We start from the raw sequence: 20465 nt of genomic DNA on the forward strand, positions 1-20465 counted from the left end.
AATATATTGCTCTGATCGGTTGACGTTGTATAACTACAAGACATGGTTTTCAACAAACAGACTCATGTTGTTCAGCATGATTTGTTTTATAGGTACTGAGAGTGATCCAAATGATCAATTTGTGTTTGTGTGATGTTAGCAAATGGGGTATGTCTGTTTCAGAGGTATTTCAGTTCAATTGGACGTGGGTCTATTTCATGGTAGTTTGGAGTGATTGATGGTGAGACTGGATTTTGATGTACATTTCTTGAGATTAGTTACGTTTTTATAATCAATCATTTTAAAAAAAATTAATTTTGTCACTATAAATAATTTCATCACTATTTGAACTCGTAAGTTTCAAACCATGTAAAACTCCATGAAGTTGTCAATGCAAGAATTCGAGATATATTTATATCAAAATGTTTTGTTTGTTGCACTCAGCATTATCTCAGCGAGTCTGTCAGTGGCCTCTTATGACAAACATGTGTTGCTGAAGGCCATAGTCTCCCAGGTCCCTGAGAAAAAAAGTAAAAAGGGAGTCCAACTCAAGTCTAGACATGATTTGGCAAGTCTAGATTGCCTCAGCTGAAATTAAGGATTGTTCTGGGCTCCAATTGATTTTATTTTTTTAAATTTATTGATATATATTTTTTTATATCAAAATGTCTTGTTTGTCGCTCTCAGCAATATTTCAGCTGCATGACGTCAGTATGAAAATAAGCAAGTTTGGACCAGACAATCCAGTTATTGGCATCATGAGCATCAATCTTCTCAAATGGGATACAATGACATGCCTCAAACAAGTCAGCGGGTCTGTTAGTGGCCTCTTATGACAAACAGGGGTTGCTGAAGGCCTGAGTCTCCCAGGTCCCTGAGAAAAATATTAAAAAAGGAGTCCAACTCAAGTCTAGACATGATTTGGCGAAGTCTAGATTGCCTCAGCTGAAATTAAGGATTGTTCTGGGCTCCAATTGATTTTATTTTGTTGAATTTTGTTGATATATATTTTTAAGTAAAAATAACTTTATGTCTGGGACTTAATGCCAGTTTATGAAGACCTGTTCTAACCCAGGTCCTCACAGGATTGATAAGAACAAATGTGACACCGAAGTCTCATTCATGCATTCAAATGCCAATAAGGAAAATCTCACACTTTTTCTTTGGTAGAAATTATTTTAACATAAGTCAATGAAGTAGCAAAACTAAGATTTTCCAGAGTAATTTTCTCCTTGTTTCTAGGGTGGTCGGGTAGCCTGGTGGTAAAAGCGTTCGCTCGTCACGCTGAAGACCCGGGTTCGATTCCCGACATGGGTACAATGTGTGAAGCCCATTTCTGGTGTCCCCCCCCGTGATATTGCTGGAATATTGCTAAAAGCGGCGTAAAATCAAAACTCACTCACTCACTCCTTTTTTCTACAATTGTTGATATTTAATATTAAAAAACCCATAAGGGTCAGATTACATTTTACAATATAATGGGAGGTGATCGTAACTCCCATACTTTAACATAGGCTTATGACAGTCATAGTGCTAAGGTGATCGTAACTCCCATACTTTAACATAGGCTTATGACAGTCATAGTGCTAAGGTGATCGTAACTCCCATACTTTAACATAGGCTTATGATAGTCATAGTGCTAAGGTGATCGTAACTCCCATACTTTAACATAGGCTTATGACAGTCATAGTGCTAAGGTGATCGTAACTCCCATACTTTAACATAGGCTTATGATAGTCATAGTGCTAAGGTGATCGTAACTCCCATACTTTAACATAGGCTTATGACAGTCATAGTGCTAAGGTGATCGTAACTTCCATACTTTAACAAAGGCTTATGATAGTCATAGTGCTAAGGTGATCGTAACTCCCATACTTTAACAAAGGCTTATGATAGTCATAGTGCTAAGGTGATCGTAACTCCCATACTTTAACATAGGCTTATGATAGTCATAGTGCTAAGGTGATCGTAACTCCCATACTTTTACAAAGGCTTATGATAGTCATAGTGCTAAGGTGATCGTAACTCCCATACTTTAACATAGACTTACGACAGTCGTAGTGCTAAGGTGATCGTAACTCCCATACTTTAACAAAGGCTTATGATAGTCATAGTGCTAAGGTGATCGTAACTCCCATACTTTAACATAGGCTTATGATAGTCGCAGAGCTATGGGACTCAGACTTTGGTGCAGTGGATAATCTTATAAACTGTTCTCACACGTGTAATGACATGCTGGTTCAGAGTTTAGATCAGGCTGCCATAGCACAATACATGAGCTCCCTGACACGTTCATCACACTTCCTCCATGTAAGTGTGACCCTGGTCACCTCACAGCGGGCACCGTGGGGATGAATACGTCCCCTGAATGGACCCGCTGGACACTGTAGGTATGACTGGCCCCTGGGCACACTGTGAATCCCTTGCCCCCGGGAGCAGAAGGTAGGGAGCCACCCCTCTGAATATAGGAGTACTTACTTACATAACTAGCTCGTAATTGGGACTCTTTGTGGAGAAAAGTGGTGGGTGGGGTGAATGTCTTTATCATCTGAAGACATCACACACACCGACCCACCTACTCTTCCACTGCGACTCTAAAACTTAATCCCCATTCACCCTAACTGTAACCCTCAATCTTCCCACACCTCATCCCAAACACCTCACCCCCACTCCCTACCACCCCTCAATCTCACCCTCCCTAACCACACCTCATTCCAAACATCTCACCCACCACCCCCGACCATGCCTCAATCTCACCCTCCCTCACCACACCTCATTCCAAACATCTCACCCACCACCCCCGACCACGCCTCAATCTCACCCTCCCTCACCACACCTCATCCCAAACACCTCACCCCCACCCCCGACCACGTCTCAATCTCACCCTCCCTCACCACACCTCATCCCAAACACCTCACCCCCATCCCCGACCACGCCTCAATCTCACCCTCCCTCACCAAGCCTAATCCCAAACACCCCACCCCCATCCCCGACCACGTCTCAATCTCACCCTCCCTCACCACGCCTAATCCCAAACACCCCACCCCCATCCCCGACCACGTCTCAATCTCACCCTCCCTCACCACACCTAATCCCAAACACCTCACCCCCATCCCCGACCACGCCTCAATCTCACCCTCCCTCACCACGCCTAATCCCAAACACCCCACCCCCATCCCCGACCACGTCTCAATCTCACCCTCACTCACCACACCTAATCCCAAACACCTCACCCCCATCCCTGACCACGCCTCAATCTCACCCTCCCTCACCACGCCTAATCCCAAACACCCCACCCCCATCCCCGACCACGTCTCAATCTCACCCTCCCTCACCACACCTAATCCCAAACACCTCACCCCCATCCCCGACCACGCCTCAATCTCACCCTCCCTCACCACGCCTAATCCCAAACACCCCACCCCCATCCCCGACCACGTCTCAATCTCACCCTCCCTCACCACACCTAATCCCAAACACCTCACCCCCATCCCCGACCACGCCTCAATCTCACCCTCCCTCACCACGCCTAATCCCAAACACCTCACCCCCATCCCCGACCATACCTCAATCTCACCCTCCCTCACCACACCTCATCCCAAACACCTCACCCCCATCCCTGACCACGCCTCAATCTCACCCTCCCTCACCACGCCTCATCCCAAACACCTCACCCCCATCCCTGACCACGCCTCAATCTCACCCTCCCTCACCACGCCTAATCCCAAACACCCCACCCCCATCCCCGACCACGTCTCAATCTCACCCTCCCTCACCACGCCAAATCCCAAACACCCCACCCCCATCCCCGACCACGTCTCAATCTCACCCTCCCTCACCACACCTAATCCCAAACACCTCACCCCCATCCCCGACCACGCCTCAATCTCACCCTCCCTCACCATGCCTAATCCCAAACACCTCACCCCCATCCCCGACCATACCTCAATCTCACCCTCCCTCACCACACCTCATCCCAAACACCTCACCCCCATCCCTGACCACGCCTCAATCTCACCCTCCCTCTCTACACCTCATCCCAAACACCTCACCCCCATCCCTGACCACGCCTCAATCTCATCCTCCCTCACCACACCTCATCCCAAACACCTCACCCCCATCCCTGACCACGCCTCAATCTCACCCTCCCTCTCTACACCTCATCCCAAACACCTCACCCCCATCCCTGACCACGCCTCAATCTCACCCTCCCTCTCTACACCTCATCCCAAACACCTCACCCCTATCCCTGACCACTTCTCAATCTCACCCTCCCTCTCTACACCTCATCCCAAACACCTCACCCCCATCCCCGACCACGCCTCAATCTCACCCTCCCTCACCACACCTCATCCCAAACACCTCACCCCCATCCCTGACCACGCCTCAATCTCACCCTTCCTCACCACGCCTAATCCCAAACACCCCACCCCCATCCCCGACCACGTCTCAATCTCACCCTCCCTCACCACGCCTAATCCCAAACACCCCACCCCCATCCCCGACCACGTCTCAATCTCACCCTCCCTCACCACACCTAATCCCAAACACCTCACCCCCATCCCCGACCACGTCTCAATCTCACCCTCCCTCACCACACCTCATCCCAAACACCTCACCCCCATCCCCGACCACGCCTCAATCTCACCCTCCCTCTCTACATCTCATCCAAAACACCTCACCCACCACCCCCTACCCTAAATCAACTGAAATGCACATGTCATATATCAGTTATTTAGATTCAAATGCCTTAATTTGAATTGAAGATGAAATGAAATTTATATTTACATTTGGGGGCAGGGGTGGCCCAGTGGTCTAAGGCGCCGCGATTCGCTGTGCAGAGTTGCGTCCCTTGGGCACGCCAGAAACCTATGATGGTGGGTTCGAATCCCTGTTCGCCCCAATTATGTTTCTAGGTTTGTCAGCACCATACCCATGCTCATGGGTTTCACCGAAGTGGTAAACGTCTGAGACCTGCATCACTTCGGGCTTTCCTCCCACATTAAGCTGACACGCCACGATATAACTGGAATACTGTTAAAAGTGGCGTTAAACCCAACTCACTCACTCACTACATTTATATTTAGTTATTAATCTGAGTTTCAGATAGGTTCATTGTCTAGGACATTGACTGAGTGTCATCCAAAATGTTGATTGTACAATCTGGTCATGAGAATCGTGCCGTAGTGACATTTGTCTAAAGCTGAGAAGATCACTGTTATAATGGTTAGTGACTAGGGACTATCAATACACAGTCAAGTAGTGAGTGAGTGAGTATGGTTTTACGCCGCTTTTAGCAATATTCCAGCAATATCACGGCGGGGACACCAGAAATGGGCTTCACACATTGTACCCATGTCGGGAATCGAACCCGGGTCTTCGGCGTGACGAGCCAACGCTTTAACCACTAGGCTACCCGACCGCCCCACAGTCAAGTAGCTTTCGATAGTATTTGAATGAAAACTCAGAATATCCAAACATTCTTTTTATATTCTTTTTCTTATTCTTATTAAGTGATGTATCACAAGATAGACACAATTTTTTGGATAATAACTTCTTTAATGCAGTCAACCGTCAACTTCTAAGCAATGCCTATCAAACGAGTGATGTATCCTTGTATCATGATTCCGTAATCAGGAAAGATTTAACGTGTCAATTAGTTTTAATGAAGACGGCATGCAATCGCTTTCATTGTTACGGTATCCAAGGAACTGGACAAAGTTTCTTGTCAAACAAGACTCAGTGGTGATGTCAGCCTGCAACGTCGTCTAAGAAATTCTTCTGAAAAGCCACCATTGATGGCCCCGACAATAGCCTAGCTTACATAACAGATGTGTCAAGCATTGTTCGACAATTGTCCAAGGATTATAAAATCGTGTTGATTTACTACAACTCCTAACAACATAGATCTCCCAGCCACTGACCTGGAAGGTTTAATTCCCTATTACTCAATGACAAATCTTCTCAAAGTGCGAAAAAGTTCATCACAGTTTAATAAAGTGACGTCCCTTTCAGGTGTCAAACATTTGATGCTTCGTTCTCACTGATGCTGTTTGTTATTCGGGTGATTAACCACATCGGGATTATCTCCGGAATAATGCAGCGATAGGTAGAGCAGGAGACTGGAAAATGTGTCCGATGGTTGATTGTTGTCTCTGGCTGTTTTGTTAAAAGATGGAGCAAGTTATAAGGGTGTTCTACACAAGATCAAAGAATTGTAAAGAGGTCAAACATAGAAGTGACCTATTGTATTCAAGGATAAGAAGGTTGTTTGAACTTGACCCAATACTGTACGGCAACAGCTTGTTTAAAAGATGACTTGTGATGGGGTGTTTGTTAATAAAAAAAATAAAATGGATACATTTTAAGTAATGAGGGTATTCGAGTGTGTGATTTGGGAATCGGGTTCAAAAGGGGTTTATGAATGTAGAATGGTTGTCTTTACGCTGAATTAATTGTATAGGAAAGAGTGTTCAGGGAAGCTATTAAGACTCAGTTTTGAATGTTGGTTGGTTTTGAGTTTAGATATTGAGTGCTGGTATATTAAACACTGTGGTACTGATGGAGACAGACATACTTGTATGGCCTCTCATACAGGCCCTGGAATGTACGTATGTGACAAAATCTCGAACAAGTCTTCAATACTTTGGGATGATTTCTTCAGTTCTGAAAATGAAGAGATTCCCATTGCTCTATTTTATCATATATAAGTGGGGCGGTCGGGTAGCCTAGCGGTTAAAGCGTTCGCTCGTCATGCCGAAGACCCGGGTTCGAAATCCCGACATTCGTACAATGTGTGAAGCCCATTTCTTGTGTCCCCCGCCGTGATATTGCTGGAATATTGCTAAAAGCGGCTTAAAACCAAAACTCACTCACTCATATATAAGGCCAGGCTTATTTTATTTTTAGGATTACGGATTTTTCAGCCCAAAGTCCAGGGTTGGAGGAGGGATAATAAAAAAATAAAAAATGTCAGATGCAGGTCTGTAATCCAAGAAATATAAAACGCCTGGCCAAAGACAATTTTATACAAAACAAATCTTTAAATATTTTATTTTCGAAACAAAATGTTAATGAAGATTCTTGAGTGTATACTTTCCTATTCCTGTGAGTTTAGTTTGGAAACTTATCTTTGTCCTTCGAGACTAGTCTGTCATACAACCCTGAAACAAAAAAAACTTATACAGCCCATGCAAGTCTATGATCATTGGCAAGTCTAGATTACAACAGAAATTGAAGGAAGTTCCTGGGCTCCTTTTTATATTATTTAATGACTATAATTTAACAACTGCTTTTTTCTGTAAAATAGTTCATTTCAGAAACTAGATGTCAGTCTACTCTGAGACCACAAGGTCAAGGGAGCTGGGTCTGGGGTATGATCGTGGTTAGCAAGTCTGTGATTCTCGTTTGTCCATGGTAGCAAATATGTTAATTTAAGGAACAACTTCATAACCCACCAAGAGAAGTACTGTATTTGACGTCATAAGCGCCCCGCTCAAATAAGCGCCCACGGCGATATTTGCTAATATATTGGCAAGTGAAAATCTCAATTAGCACCCCTTCCGAAATTGATCAATGTCCACAAGACTTATATTATTCGTGTATAATATGCACTCGTGTGTTATATGCACCCTTAATTATGGCTGTTATTTTCGCCAAAATAATATTCTAATAAGAGCCCCCTATTTCTAATTTTGAGAGCGCCCTGGTCGCTTATTACGTCGAATACGGTAAATAAACCTGTAAGATAGTCTATGATATGGCTGGAACTTGTTCATGGAATAAAATATTTAAAAAATGGTAGATTTTTTCAAATTGAAATTATTGAAAACTGTTCAAGCATCCTGAAGACATTTCAGATCTACTATACAATTTGAGTAAAAAAAAAAAATTCAATTTAAAAAAATAGATGAAATTGACTTATTTTCAAGAACAAAATACTTGTGAGGAGATGCTAGTGCGGCTTAACATGGTTACACTGATGTAGATGTCGGTCATGGGGATCGCAATATTATTAAAAGGTGTTCAAGACTATATAAGAAACAATTGTTTTTCTTCAAATTGAAATACAACCAATCAGTTTGAAAAACTGTCCAAGAATATAAACTTCTGAAGAGACATGAATGTATTTGATGTGGTTATATTGGACATGGGTCTCTGTCACTGGCTAAAAAAATCCTCTTTTTTAAAAAACCAGGGGCCCTAAGGAGTCATATTCTGAACGATTGTGGGGGTAGTTTTGTAGGTCAAACACAACCAAATGTTTTCCCATAGACTTCTATTGTAAGGTTATATTTTTTTTTTAAATAACTAAGCATTCTACAGCTATTACCTGTACGTGTGTGCACAGTTTGGCCTTAGAGCAGCAATAAAAACAAAAAAAATGACTAGTTTAGCCAGCTCCTTTTCCGAGTACAGGAAGCCAAACACACCACCCCCAGTTTCGCACCAAATGTCACCTACTTGAAAATATCTGTGGTCACATTCAGCATAAGTCATCATGTTGAAAAAGACAGTACTAAATATAGAAAAACATGGTCAGTTTTAATAACTTGGTGGATGTACATTTAAAAGACATAATTTTTTTACACAATATCCTCCAATCACAGCCTGCAGATATCTCTCGATCTGCACTGAAGGCTTACGAAAACCCTACGAAAACCGCACTGTCCCAACTGGTTCTGATTTGCTGTAGTAGAACCTTGTAAATTGTTTATAAACATTTGTAATGTTGTAAACGTTTGTAAATGATGATGATTATAGTGATGATGATGATTATAGTGATGATGATATTCTTGATAGTGATAATAATTAACAAATCTCCCAAAAAACAAAGCACTCATCCACAATTTTTCCAATTGTTCACTACTGTAATCATTCCAGCATCACAATCACACCATCATGACCAAATTGGGTTTTGATAACAGGTGTAACACACACCTGTAATTAAGAGATTATAGCTGTACTGAGTGACAGGTGGCAATTGACAAGAAGGTAACTGTCCGGATGTCTTCGAGACACCTGATACGTGGCAGTGTCCGTCATCCATGAAATGAAACAATTGCCGATCTAATTCCGCCTGTTGACGAATCCATGCACTGATGACCGTCACAGACGAAGCGTGCAGCTTGTGTAGCCAGTGCTCAATGTATCCTAATCTTAGATCATCTGACAAGTTTATGGTGTTTTCGTTCTCACTTGACTGGAGCATATTTTCTCCCCTTTCATCATCCCTCCAAACAAAGATGCTTGGTGGAGAATAATTACTGGGTGGGATACGAGATAAGGATCATTTAACTCTGTATTTTGTTGTCTAGTTGTGTGTTATCTGATGTTGGATAAGAATATTTTTTATGACAGAGATAATGAGTGAACGAGGTCATAGCCAGCATTTACTAAAAACTGGACAATCATTCCGGTCCACCAGCTGTAAATCCCTTCTGGAAGCAAGAAGCTAATCATCCTTCAGGGAAACAAATGGGGACAAATGCAAATGTGTCATTTTCTGATATTTAAAAAAAATGAAATAAAATTTCTAAGAGCCAGGGCCCCTTCCACTAAGCAGTTATAGTGGCGAACTTATTGTAGGCTTATGTGAGACTTATGACAGTCGTAACTAGTCTGTCGTATAGACCCTGAAACAAATATATCCAATACAACCCATGTAAGTCTATAACAGTGGGCAAGTCTAGTATTGTCATACAGACCCTGAAACAAATATATTCAATAAAGCCCGTACAAGTCTATAACAGTGGGAAAGTCTAGTACTTTCATACAGACCCCGAAACAAATATATCCAATAAAGCCCATGCAAGTCTATAATAGTGGGCAAGTCTAGTACTGTCATACAGACCCTGAAACCAATATATCCAAAAGAGACCATGCAAGTCTATAATAGTGGGCAAGTCTAGTACTGTTGTATAGACCCTGAAACCAATATATCCAATAGAGCCCATGCAAGTCTATAATAGTGGGCAAGTCTAGTACTGTCATTCAGACCCTGAAACAAATATATTCAATACAGCCCTTGCAAGTCTATAACAGTGGGCAAGTCTAGTACTTTCATACAGACCCTAAAACAAATATATCCAATAAAGCCCATGCAAGTCTATAAAAGACCCCGGGCAGGATCCCCACTTGAGTACGACGTGTACAATGTGTGAAGCCCATTTCTAGTGGTCCCAACTATGATATGGCTGTAATATTGCTAAAAGAGTCGTAAAACAATACTCACTCACTTTGTCGAATTGGCCCCAGGCGAGCTGTCTTTGAAACTCTTGGATAAAGTTGAAAAGAAGCCTTTAAGTACATCTTTTTCATGACTTCTTTGAGAGCCATTTACTTGATAACGGTGTTAAAACCTACACCGAAACGTCACTCCTAATTGTAATAAAGAAGTTGTTCATCCATATACCATATCCTTACCTATCTTTTTCATGTTTCAATAACATGAAAACAAAAAACTATGAATTTGTAAAATGCTACATTTTTGTTTTTTATCACCAGTCCTGTCTAAAACTTTTTAGGATTAAAGTTATATAAAACAAAGACTTGGGCCTAAACGTAGCAAGTGGAATCCCATGAGGGGGGTGTTTTGCCCTTCTGGCCAGATGACTGAGAACTGTCCATCGCCTGAAGTCACTTTGTCCCTCGGATGCCTAGCTCAGTAGTATTTAATACAATAGAGGGTAGGACTAAAAAAACATGTCCTGCTCCGAATCCCCAGAGGATGAAGAAGATGCAGTGATCTCATGTTGATTAAGACTGTTAGTGAAGAAATACATCAGTGCCTCTGCATATCTTCTCAAGACTAGTCGAATAAAAAACTTGAAGCATTAAAGACGGATCAAAGATTCTTTGATTGTTAGAACTGTTGCTTCTGATAATGTCCCAGTTTGATGTCCTTTGACCTAGAGTTAATTATTCTACTAAGGCGTCAAGAAGTTTGTGACACTGAAGAATTTTAAAACATTCCAGCAAAAAAAACTCCCATATCACTGTTAGAGGTTTGACTTTCATAGCGCCAGATTGACCAAAACTCTGACCGATATTCTGGGACCGACAAAATATTTGGTTTCCTTTGCCTTAAAACCGTCCTCAAAGACAAAAATGTTTAAGTCCTTTGAATGAATCATCCAAGCCCTAATGTTACAGTTACTGTGATTGGTTGGCTGTCACATGGATGATGTCCTGATTGGCTGAAATTCCAAACCAATATGGCCGCCGTTGGTGTAATATTACAGAGGAATGCATATTAACACTTCGTAAACATTCACAAAGATTCTAGATTCTTTTCAGATCGCTTTAACTTCTCTACGAGGAGCAGTAAAAAGTTTAACTTGTATTTTCATTTGAGAGATGTACATTTTTTGTAAAAGAATCCTGTTTTGATGACGTTTTCCTTAAGGAATATCATCACTTCATAAGCATAGAAACCTCGACGTCAATATCGTGTGACGTGTGTGAATGTTTTTCCCATCTTGAAAAATAATTTTGTTTGAAGAATGTTGTCGTACACGATGCTTCAAACATCAAACTGCTATAAAACCTCTCAGACTGGACAAAAGACAACATGTTTACAAGTCAAGACTATGTTTCAGGCAAACATCTTCTACACCTTGCTCCTACAGCTAAATGCCATGTTAAAGAGATGTCTTGGAAAGAAAATAACGGTTAAAAAACGTTAATGTTCTTGTTCTGGGTACAGTGTTTTAATAGCTTGGTGTTTCCATCTCTAATTGTGCACAAAGATGTACAAATATTTACAATCATCTGTTTGACAGAAAATATTCTTGATGATGTTTCAATTAGGGAAATACAATGTGCTTTACTTGTTAAGACAGGTTGGTGAGCATTTTGCTTGGAGAATGATCAAAGTCATGTTTTGAGCAATACATGTCACAAAGGCAGTAACGGTATAATCATTGTTTTACTTGGCGGGGACAAACCTAATTAGTTGTCCAAAATATGTCACTTTTCTTTTTTTTAAATGATCAAAATCAAATTTATTTTGAGGGGACAATCTTAATTAGTTGTCTAAAATGTATCACTTTTCTTTTTTTTAATGATCAAAATCAAATTTATTTTGAGGAGACAAACCTAATTAGTTGTCCAAAATATATCACTTTTCTTTTTTTTAAATGATCAAAATCAAATTTATTTTGAGGGGACAATTCAATTAGTTGTTCAAAATATATCACTTTTCTTTTTTTTAAATGATCAAAATCAAATTTATTTTGAGTAATACGCACATGACACTAAGCATTTAAGGGTTTAATCAGTTTGTATACAAGGGAAATAGGGGCTGTGTGGTAGCCTAGTGGTTAAAGCGTTGGCCTGTTATGCCAAAGACCCAGGTTCGATTCCACACATGGGTGCAATGTGTGAAGCCCATTTTATGTGTGCCCCCATGGGTGATTGAATATTGCTAAAAGCAGTGTAAAACCAAACTCGTTCACGCAAGGGAAAAAATGTTATGAATGATAAAAATCACATAGTATGAACATGTATGAGAAAGAACTTACTGCACTGTGTATGATGATATTTACGTAATTTTTTAACTTATCAGCCTGTACTTTTTACCATGTAAATAATGACTGCTCTGTGATCACTGGAAGTCATACAACATGAGTGAGTGAGTGAGTATGGTTTACTCCGCTTTTAGCATTATTCCAGCAATATCACGGCGGGGGACACCAGAAATGGGCTTCACACATTGTACCCATGTCGGGAATCGAACCCGGGTCTTCAGCGTGACGAGCTAACGCTTTAACCACTAGGCTACCCGACCGCCCCCATGCAACATGAAGAGCACTATTTGTAGTAAATACAATAGAAAATTTGTAGTCAGGCGTAGGGCACTTCCTAGTTAATTTTCTTTCCTAAAAAAATATATACAGTCAAATCCCGTTAATTTTATTGCAGAAAGCATTCCATTACGGAACAGATGCAATCCTTTAAATGACAAAACATCTTGATTCATACATACATCTATACAGACATACATTTATACCTGAATTAACATAGAACTTATTACGATAGATAATATTTATTGCAGAATCGTTCCATTACGGGACAGATGCAATTTTAAAAGACAAGACATTATGATCCATATAAACATATATACAGACATACATAATTTACATTCCTGTAGACACAAACAAAATAATCAATATTATATATGTGATGATATTTTTTTTTATACATAAAATTGTCAAAATTGGAGGGGTATTTATTGTTTGAAATTATAGATGTGGAAACAAATGCAGTTGATATTGACTGCTTCATTATTTGACAGGATGTATTGAAATAATTTATCTTCATGACAGTGGACATTTACATTTACATTTTGTCTAGATAATTTTTCAAAGAGTATATTTCTGAATGAAATAATTATTTTTATAAACTTTTCTACTAAACTATTTTCTCTAATCGGGAATATGTTTTGTCCAGAACACAAGGGGTCTGGTACAGAATCTGACACCATCTTCTTCCATGGGTATCCAGCAGCCGGAGCTGAACAAAGGACTATCATCTGATAGCTCCAGCATCCTGCCTTGACATCTTGTGATGTGATCAGTAGGGATGTCTTGGCCATCAGAAGCAGCAGAGCTGTGTCCAGTCTGTCCACACTCTGTCACGTGTCATTGGAAGTGTGTCACAGTGGGTTAATACCTACCACCCACAGACAGATGGCGCTGTAAGTAGAACTGAAAGGCTTTCCTATGTCCCCGAACCTCCTGGTGCCCTCTCACACTACTGGCAGGTGCCCTTCTTGCATTCAGAGTCACAGTCACAAGCCCCATCCACTAAACCACATAGGCTCAGACACCTCTGGGAAATTGAGACAAATTTGAAATTAAACCATATCGGAAAGTAACGACACAATCAGAACACCACAACACAAGGTTAAGACTCAGTGCTCTCGACTTTCAAATGGAGAGAGGAAGATACTCTAACCAAAGACGTATATACAATTGTATATATGTCTTTGCTCAAACACTCCGTCAGCAGAAGGATATGTACCTTCTGTAATATTGATAAAATAGAGGATGAGGAACACTTTCTGTTGCAATGCCCTCTGTATCATCATTATCATCATCGATTATCATCATCATCGATCATCATCATCATCATCATCATCATCATCATCATCGATTATCATCATCATCGATCATCATCATCATCATCATCATCATCATCATCATCATCATCATCCTCATCATCGATCATCATCATCATCATCCTCATCATCGATCATCATCATCATCATCATCATCATCATCATCGATTATCATCATCATCATCATCATCATCATCATCGCCTATTATTGATTACCATCAATCATCAACGATCATCATCATCGATAATCATCATCGATCATCATCATCATTATCATCATCGATCATCATCGATAATCATCATCATCATCATCATCACCATCATCATCATTATCACCATCATCATCATCACCAATCATCATCATTATCATCATCATCACCTATTATTGATCATCATCGATCATCATCATCATCATCATCATTATCACCATCATCATCATCATCATCATCATCACCAATCTTCTTCCTCTTCTACAATATTGTCACATCAACTTAGAATGTATAGCATGGTTGTAAATTTCATCCAATCAGACTCTAGCTCCTCCTTCACCTCCATGGCCATGCTATCAATCACTGGTTGGCCTGGCCTTAATAATTACAAGCAGATGTGATGTAACCGGAATATTGCCGGCTGCAAGAGGATTCACTCGCTGCTTTTAATCAATAATCATTCTGGGATTTCCACTTTAACGCCAAAATCTTTACACAGAGAAAGGTCATAAAGAATCAAGAAGTAAATGAGATATCGTAGAATTTGTGTTTCCATATCTTGGACAACTCAAATACAAAAACTCAAAAGCTTTGAAGTACATCTTGTTCTTTTCAAACTGTCAGACCATTTTTACTCTGAATGTACAAATTAGAAAATATTTGATAGGGTCCTTATTTTATGTAGAAATTTATTGCTAATAATTTGTATTACATTTCAAACAAAAGCTAGCGTTTCAGAGAAGCACCGTCCAAAGAAGGGATCGTCCCATGACAGCTGAAATGAATATGCCGTTAACATGAAAATCTTGTATTGATGCAATTACCCACAACTCATTGGATTTAGCCTGGTAATCAATTTAGCGGACTACTTTTGATTTCTTAGCGAATGTTTAAAAATATGATTAATTTGGCTATTACCAGCCAATCAATCAAAGAACAAATTAAACGAACATTTCTTTGTTTAAACTAATTAGCAACTTTAAATGTTTTAAAAAAAAGTGAAACGCTTTGGAAAAAAACCCAAAATCTTTTCTCATGGGAAATGTTAAATTTGCATCAAGGAATCCGTTCTTAAAGGGGTGTGCTTGCCCATCTTTCAGCGAGACACCAGTGATTCTTTCATTGCCAGTGATAAATAACCTGTCTTGGCATTGATTGCACATGTCAGGAACACCCAAGGCATTCTGGGAATTCTGTACATGGTTCTGCCTCGAGAGGCGGCAAGTCTTGCACTGGTTGCGGTGAAATACAGCTTCCCCAAAAGGGACCTTCTCAAAAGTATTTTCTTTAACAAAATCAGTAGTGCATATGTGTGAGTGAGTTGAGTGAAGTGATGCAGGTCTCAGACGTTTACCACTTCGGTGAAACCCACGAGCACGGGTATGGTGCTGACAAACCTAGAAACATAATCGGGGCGAACCGGGATTCGAACCCACAATCATAGGTTTCTGGCGTGCTCAGGGGACGCAACTCTGCACAGCGAATCGCAGCGCCTTAGACGACTGGGCCACCCATGCCCCTTAGTGCATATGTGACAAACACACGTGTATATGAATGTCACATGTGTTTTTATAGACTATTATATGGTTATTTTTAATATTTCATTACATATTTCTATAAAGGGATCGTCAATTCTTTCGACCTAATTTCCAGGAATTGCGAAGGGGATAAACATGGAATCAAGAATAAAGAATAAAGAATTTGTATTGTACAGAACATCCTCACAGGTAATAGAATGATTATTGATTAAAAGCAGTGAGTGAATCCTCTTGCAGCCGGCAATATTCTGGCTACATCACATCTGCCTGTAATTATTAAGGCCAGTCCAACCAGTGATTGATAGCATGGCCATGGAGGAGAAGGAGGAGCTAGAGTCTGATTGGATGAAATTTACAACCATGCTATACATTCTAAGTTGATGTGACAATATTGTAGAAGAGGAACAGGAAGATTTCTTGATGATGATGATGATGATGATGATGATGATGATGATGATCCATAATAGATGATGATGAAGAAAGACAAGTTCTATGGATGAACAACTTCTTTATTACACTTAGTGCGACATTTCGGTGTAGATCCTAACACCTTTATCAAGCAAGTGTTTACTTGTTGTTCATCCATAGAACTTGTCCTTCTTCATCACACCAACTTCTAAATGCCACTGAAAGAAGTAATTGATGATGATGATGATGATGATGATGATGATGATGATATAATGGAAAGTTGATAATTGAAATATTGATATACACAATGGAATACAAATAGTGCTCATATTAAGGTTCACAAATCACAATAATTTCTAGATATATACATTCATAAAGGTTTATATCTGTCATGAAGCAAGTGTAGATACTGTGTTGGTGAGTCACAATAGTTGTATTAAAGATTACCGTATTCGACGTAATAAGCGCCCCGCTCTATGATAAGCGCCCACGGGAATATTTGCTAATATATTGGCTAGTGGCCAAACCCATTTAGCCCCCTTTCCGATTGATCAATGTACACAAGACACACATTTATTCGCGTATAATACGCACTCGTGTGTTATATGCACCCTTAATTATGGGCAAAAAAATTCTGGAAAAATATATCTTTCGTATATAAACATTTCAGGCTGTCAGCATAAATCATGAAATTTATCTTTCAACTTTCAATTTTTTCACCAAAATAATATTCTAATAAGAGCCCCCTATTTCTAATTTTGAGAGCACCCTGTGCGCTTATTACGTCGAATACGGTAACATCATATCTAGATGTTGTCTACAAAATGGGTTCTTTTATAAACATAATAATGTTTTGGACAGATTTAGCTTTTTCAGAAAAGGGTTTCAAGATACTTATTGATAAAATTTTATTATCATTTTGACAGTTTAATAAATTTATTTTTTGAAACGCTAGCTGTCTTTCATAACTGTAGTTATCTGAAAACTCCCAAGCCAGTCTACAATACTTTGGCAAATTTTACTAAAGAAACGATCAAGGCTCCATCATATTATTCATTAAAAGACAATTCAACTAATAAATCTTAAATATTTTCATTAATGAGACTAAATGTTAGTTTATTTTTTGCTGTTAAACACTACAATATCCCAGCTGTATGACGGCAGCCTATATATAATAGAGCCTGGACCAGACAATCCAGTGATGAATAATCCTTGCGGGGGGGTTGGGGGGAGCTATAACACTCAACGAGTCTCTGACAGCCTGATCCATGACATAGCCTCCTACGACCACCATAGCCTAGATGTTAGTTTAGGAATGCTAGAGTTTAGAATGAGTGAGTACACCGCTCAAACACCGCTTATACTCTGCTTTACACCGCTTTTAGCAATATTTCAACAATTTCAAGGTGGGGAACCCAAGAATTGGGCTTCACACATTGTACCCATGTGGGGAATCGAACCCAGGCCTTCGGTATGATGGGCAAATGGTTTAACCAATAGACCACCCAACCACCCCCTTAAGTTATGAAGGGAATGAAAATGTGATTGATTTATTTAATGTGTGTAACAGAGACTCTAGTTGTCCATGAGTGCTCTCATACAGATTCGGGGCGGTCGGGTAGCCTAGTGGTTAAAGCGTTCACTCGTCATGCCAAAGACCCGGGTTCGATTCCCGACATGGGTACAATGTGTGAAGCCCATTTCTGGTGTCCCCCGCTGTGATATTGCTGGAATATTGCTAAAAACGGCGTAAAACCATACTCACTCACTCACTCACTCATACAGTTTCCCTCATTTAGAACTCCTTAACATGATTTTTCTCACAAAGAAGAACTTTAAATCCATACAAGGCAATAGAAACAATTTGAAAGCGACATTAATTGAAAATTAATTATTGAAGTTGATTTCAATTCCATCAAATTAAAAAATTAATAAAAATGGACAAGACCAAATAATCATAAAGGTATTTGAGATGGTCCCTCCAAGAGTTTACCAAAGTTGGTTCAATGCTTGTGGAGGGGGAAGAGTAGCAGAATGTTTACATTCTGAACAAGTTTGTGTTTATACGCACAAAAACAATAGGCTTTATGCACTTCTTCACAATTAGTGTTTTCCTGAACGTTCAATTGTTTTGCCAATAAGGAATGCTCACATGGCAATATATGTTCTAGCTGAGCTGGTTTTTATCAAGCATGGCCAATAATATCAACATGCTCCACGTGGCTGGCAGCGCCTCTGGTATTAGGGGAGCATACTTAAAGGGGACCAGACACACATTCAGCCTCAGAAATAAAGTTATCTTATTTATAAATTTACATCTGTAAAATATAAATTATAACCCAAATGGAGCCAGGAACAATTTTTAATTTCTTAAATTGAGACTCGTGTTGAATTCTGTTCTTAATATATTCACAAGGAGACAGACTAACAAAAGACATGGGGTGGGAGGATTATAACTCAGGTAAACACTTGACTTGCCTTTGCAAGTGTTTTTGATGGATGCCACCAGTGGGGCAGGGTCGACTTTGTTTTTTTAACTGTTTATACTCATCAGTAATGGGTGTATATGTACGATATAATTATATTATGAAGTATGACTTAAGCTAAGAATTAAAAACAGCTTCTGCTAATGATGATTATGATGTGATAGACCAAAAAGTTCTTATTCAAAGGTTTTGTTAAAAAGAAATTTCATATATTTCTTGCAAATGAAACCACCTCTTATCCACTAGACTTACATTTAGTCTCTGAAATCTTATATTACACAATATCCTTCTTGACTCTAATTATAAAAAAAATTCCCTATGCTGATTTTGTGGAATAGAGCTAGCTTGAGCTGGCTAGACTTGCTTTTGTATGCTTTCTAGATTATCATTTTTTCATAAAATACATATATTCCACGGTCATGGTGCAGGACTACTTATAATGGCCAAATTGTGATAATCAGCCTTGCTTGACAACAAAATAAAGATCTATACAGAAACGGCGCCTTTACAGTAAATAAAGAAGTTGTTATCCACAAATTGTGTCTAGTTTGTAATCCAATATCCACTGTTTGATGTTGTTACACTGACTGCTTCTGATACAGCATTAACCCCCTGCCTGCTGGTAATTAAGCGTGGTTAATTAGCTCCAAGGTGTTAATGAGTGGTCAGCAGGACTGATAACAGCCCGCTGATGTTTTGACAGGTGGTCTGTGGTCAGTCAACATTGGTGTTGGTGATGGTGTGTGGCTGGGCACCTCAGTCAGCCAATCAGGACGCAGATTAGATTTTTGGTTATACTCCTCAGCCAATTAAGATGCTGATTAGATTTTTGGTTATGCTCATCAGCCAATCAGGATGCAGATTAGATTCTGTGTTATGCTCATCAGCTAATCAAAGTGGAGTCTTCAGAAATAGGTCTTGTTAAATAAGCATCATAAATTGATTATTCAATTTAATATAATTAATAATGATAATTATTTAGATTATGACCCAGGTCTAACAGCGAATACAATATGTTGATTATCGGTACAGAGTGAACAATATTGGAGTCTTGGATAGTCTTAGTCCGGCGCCATAACTGTGGAATATAATAGATATATATATATATATATATATATTTTTTAATTTTCTTAACTAAATGCCTAGGCAAGTTGAGATCAAACTAATCAAGTCTAGTTTCCTTGATTCCACATGAAAACAGCAGAAGAGAAAAGGTTCTTTCGAAGAAATATAAATTATAATTATTTTAAAGAAAGGTTTTAATTGACTAAGTGCAGACTTTTCAGGCCCTGAACAAATATATCCAATGCAGCTCATGCAAGTGTATAATAATTGGCATGTCTAGATTACAACAGTTTCTGTAAATCATATTTTCTTAGGTTAAATTAACTTCTTTTTTTTCCATAAAATACTTTAATTTCAGAAACTAGTTAGTGTTGAAGTAAATTAGCTTATATGCATGAAGAAAGAATTATAATGGTTATTATAATGAAATTAATTTCTCATGAAGTGAATAGTGTTATCAATGCAATAAAACAATGCGATAAACTTGGTCTCAGGATCCGATAAATATGCTAATGAGGTTGCCCAGCAGGAACTACTTTCAGGTTCCATATATCAATGCGATGACTTCTCCCTCAATAAACTGTTGACTGACGTTATGCTTGAATAGGGGTTCCCACTGTGTGGCCTGTGTTACTGTCACAAACATGGCTGTAAGTCA

General features: G+C 39.6%; 2 protein-coding genes across 2 annotated transcripts in view; one reads left to right on the forward strand and one right to left on the reverse strand.

Annotated features, from left to right (window-relative positions):
* The first annotated feature begins 2721 nt into the window (after positions 1-2721).
* On the forward strand, positions 2722-4680 carry LOC139456962 (uncharacterized). Its single transcript, XM_071238428.1, has one exon. It carries the CDS (start codon positions 2722-2724, stop codon positions 4678-4680), a length of 1959 nt encoding a protein of 652 aa, XP_071094529.1.
* A 9813-nt stretch (positions 4681-14493) lies between these two features.
* Positions 14494-20465, reverse strand: part of LOC139456963 (uncharacterized) — a 28951-nt gene continuing 22979 nt past the window's right edge. The window contains exon 3 of the mRNA XM_071238429.1: positions 14494-14571. Within this exon, the coding sequence (XP_071094530.1) occupies positions 14494-14571 (78 nt within the window). The remainder of the gene's footprint in view (positions 14572-20465) is intronic.

The sequence above is a fragment of the Haliotis cracherodii genome, unplaced genomic scaffold, assembly GCF_022045235.1.
Source record: "Haliotis cracherodii isolate W230 unplaced genomic scaffold, xgHalCrac1.p SCAF_12, whole genome shotgun sequence".
Taxonomy (NCBI): Eukaryota; Metazoa; Mollusca; class Gastropoda; order Lepetellida; family Haliotidae; genus Haliotis; species Haliotis cracherodii.

Coding starts and splice junctions, on each gene's coding strand:
- LOC139456962 (XM_071238428.1), top strand. CDS start 2,722: ATGCCTCAATCTCACCCTCCCTCACCACACCTCATTCCAAACATCTCA.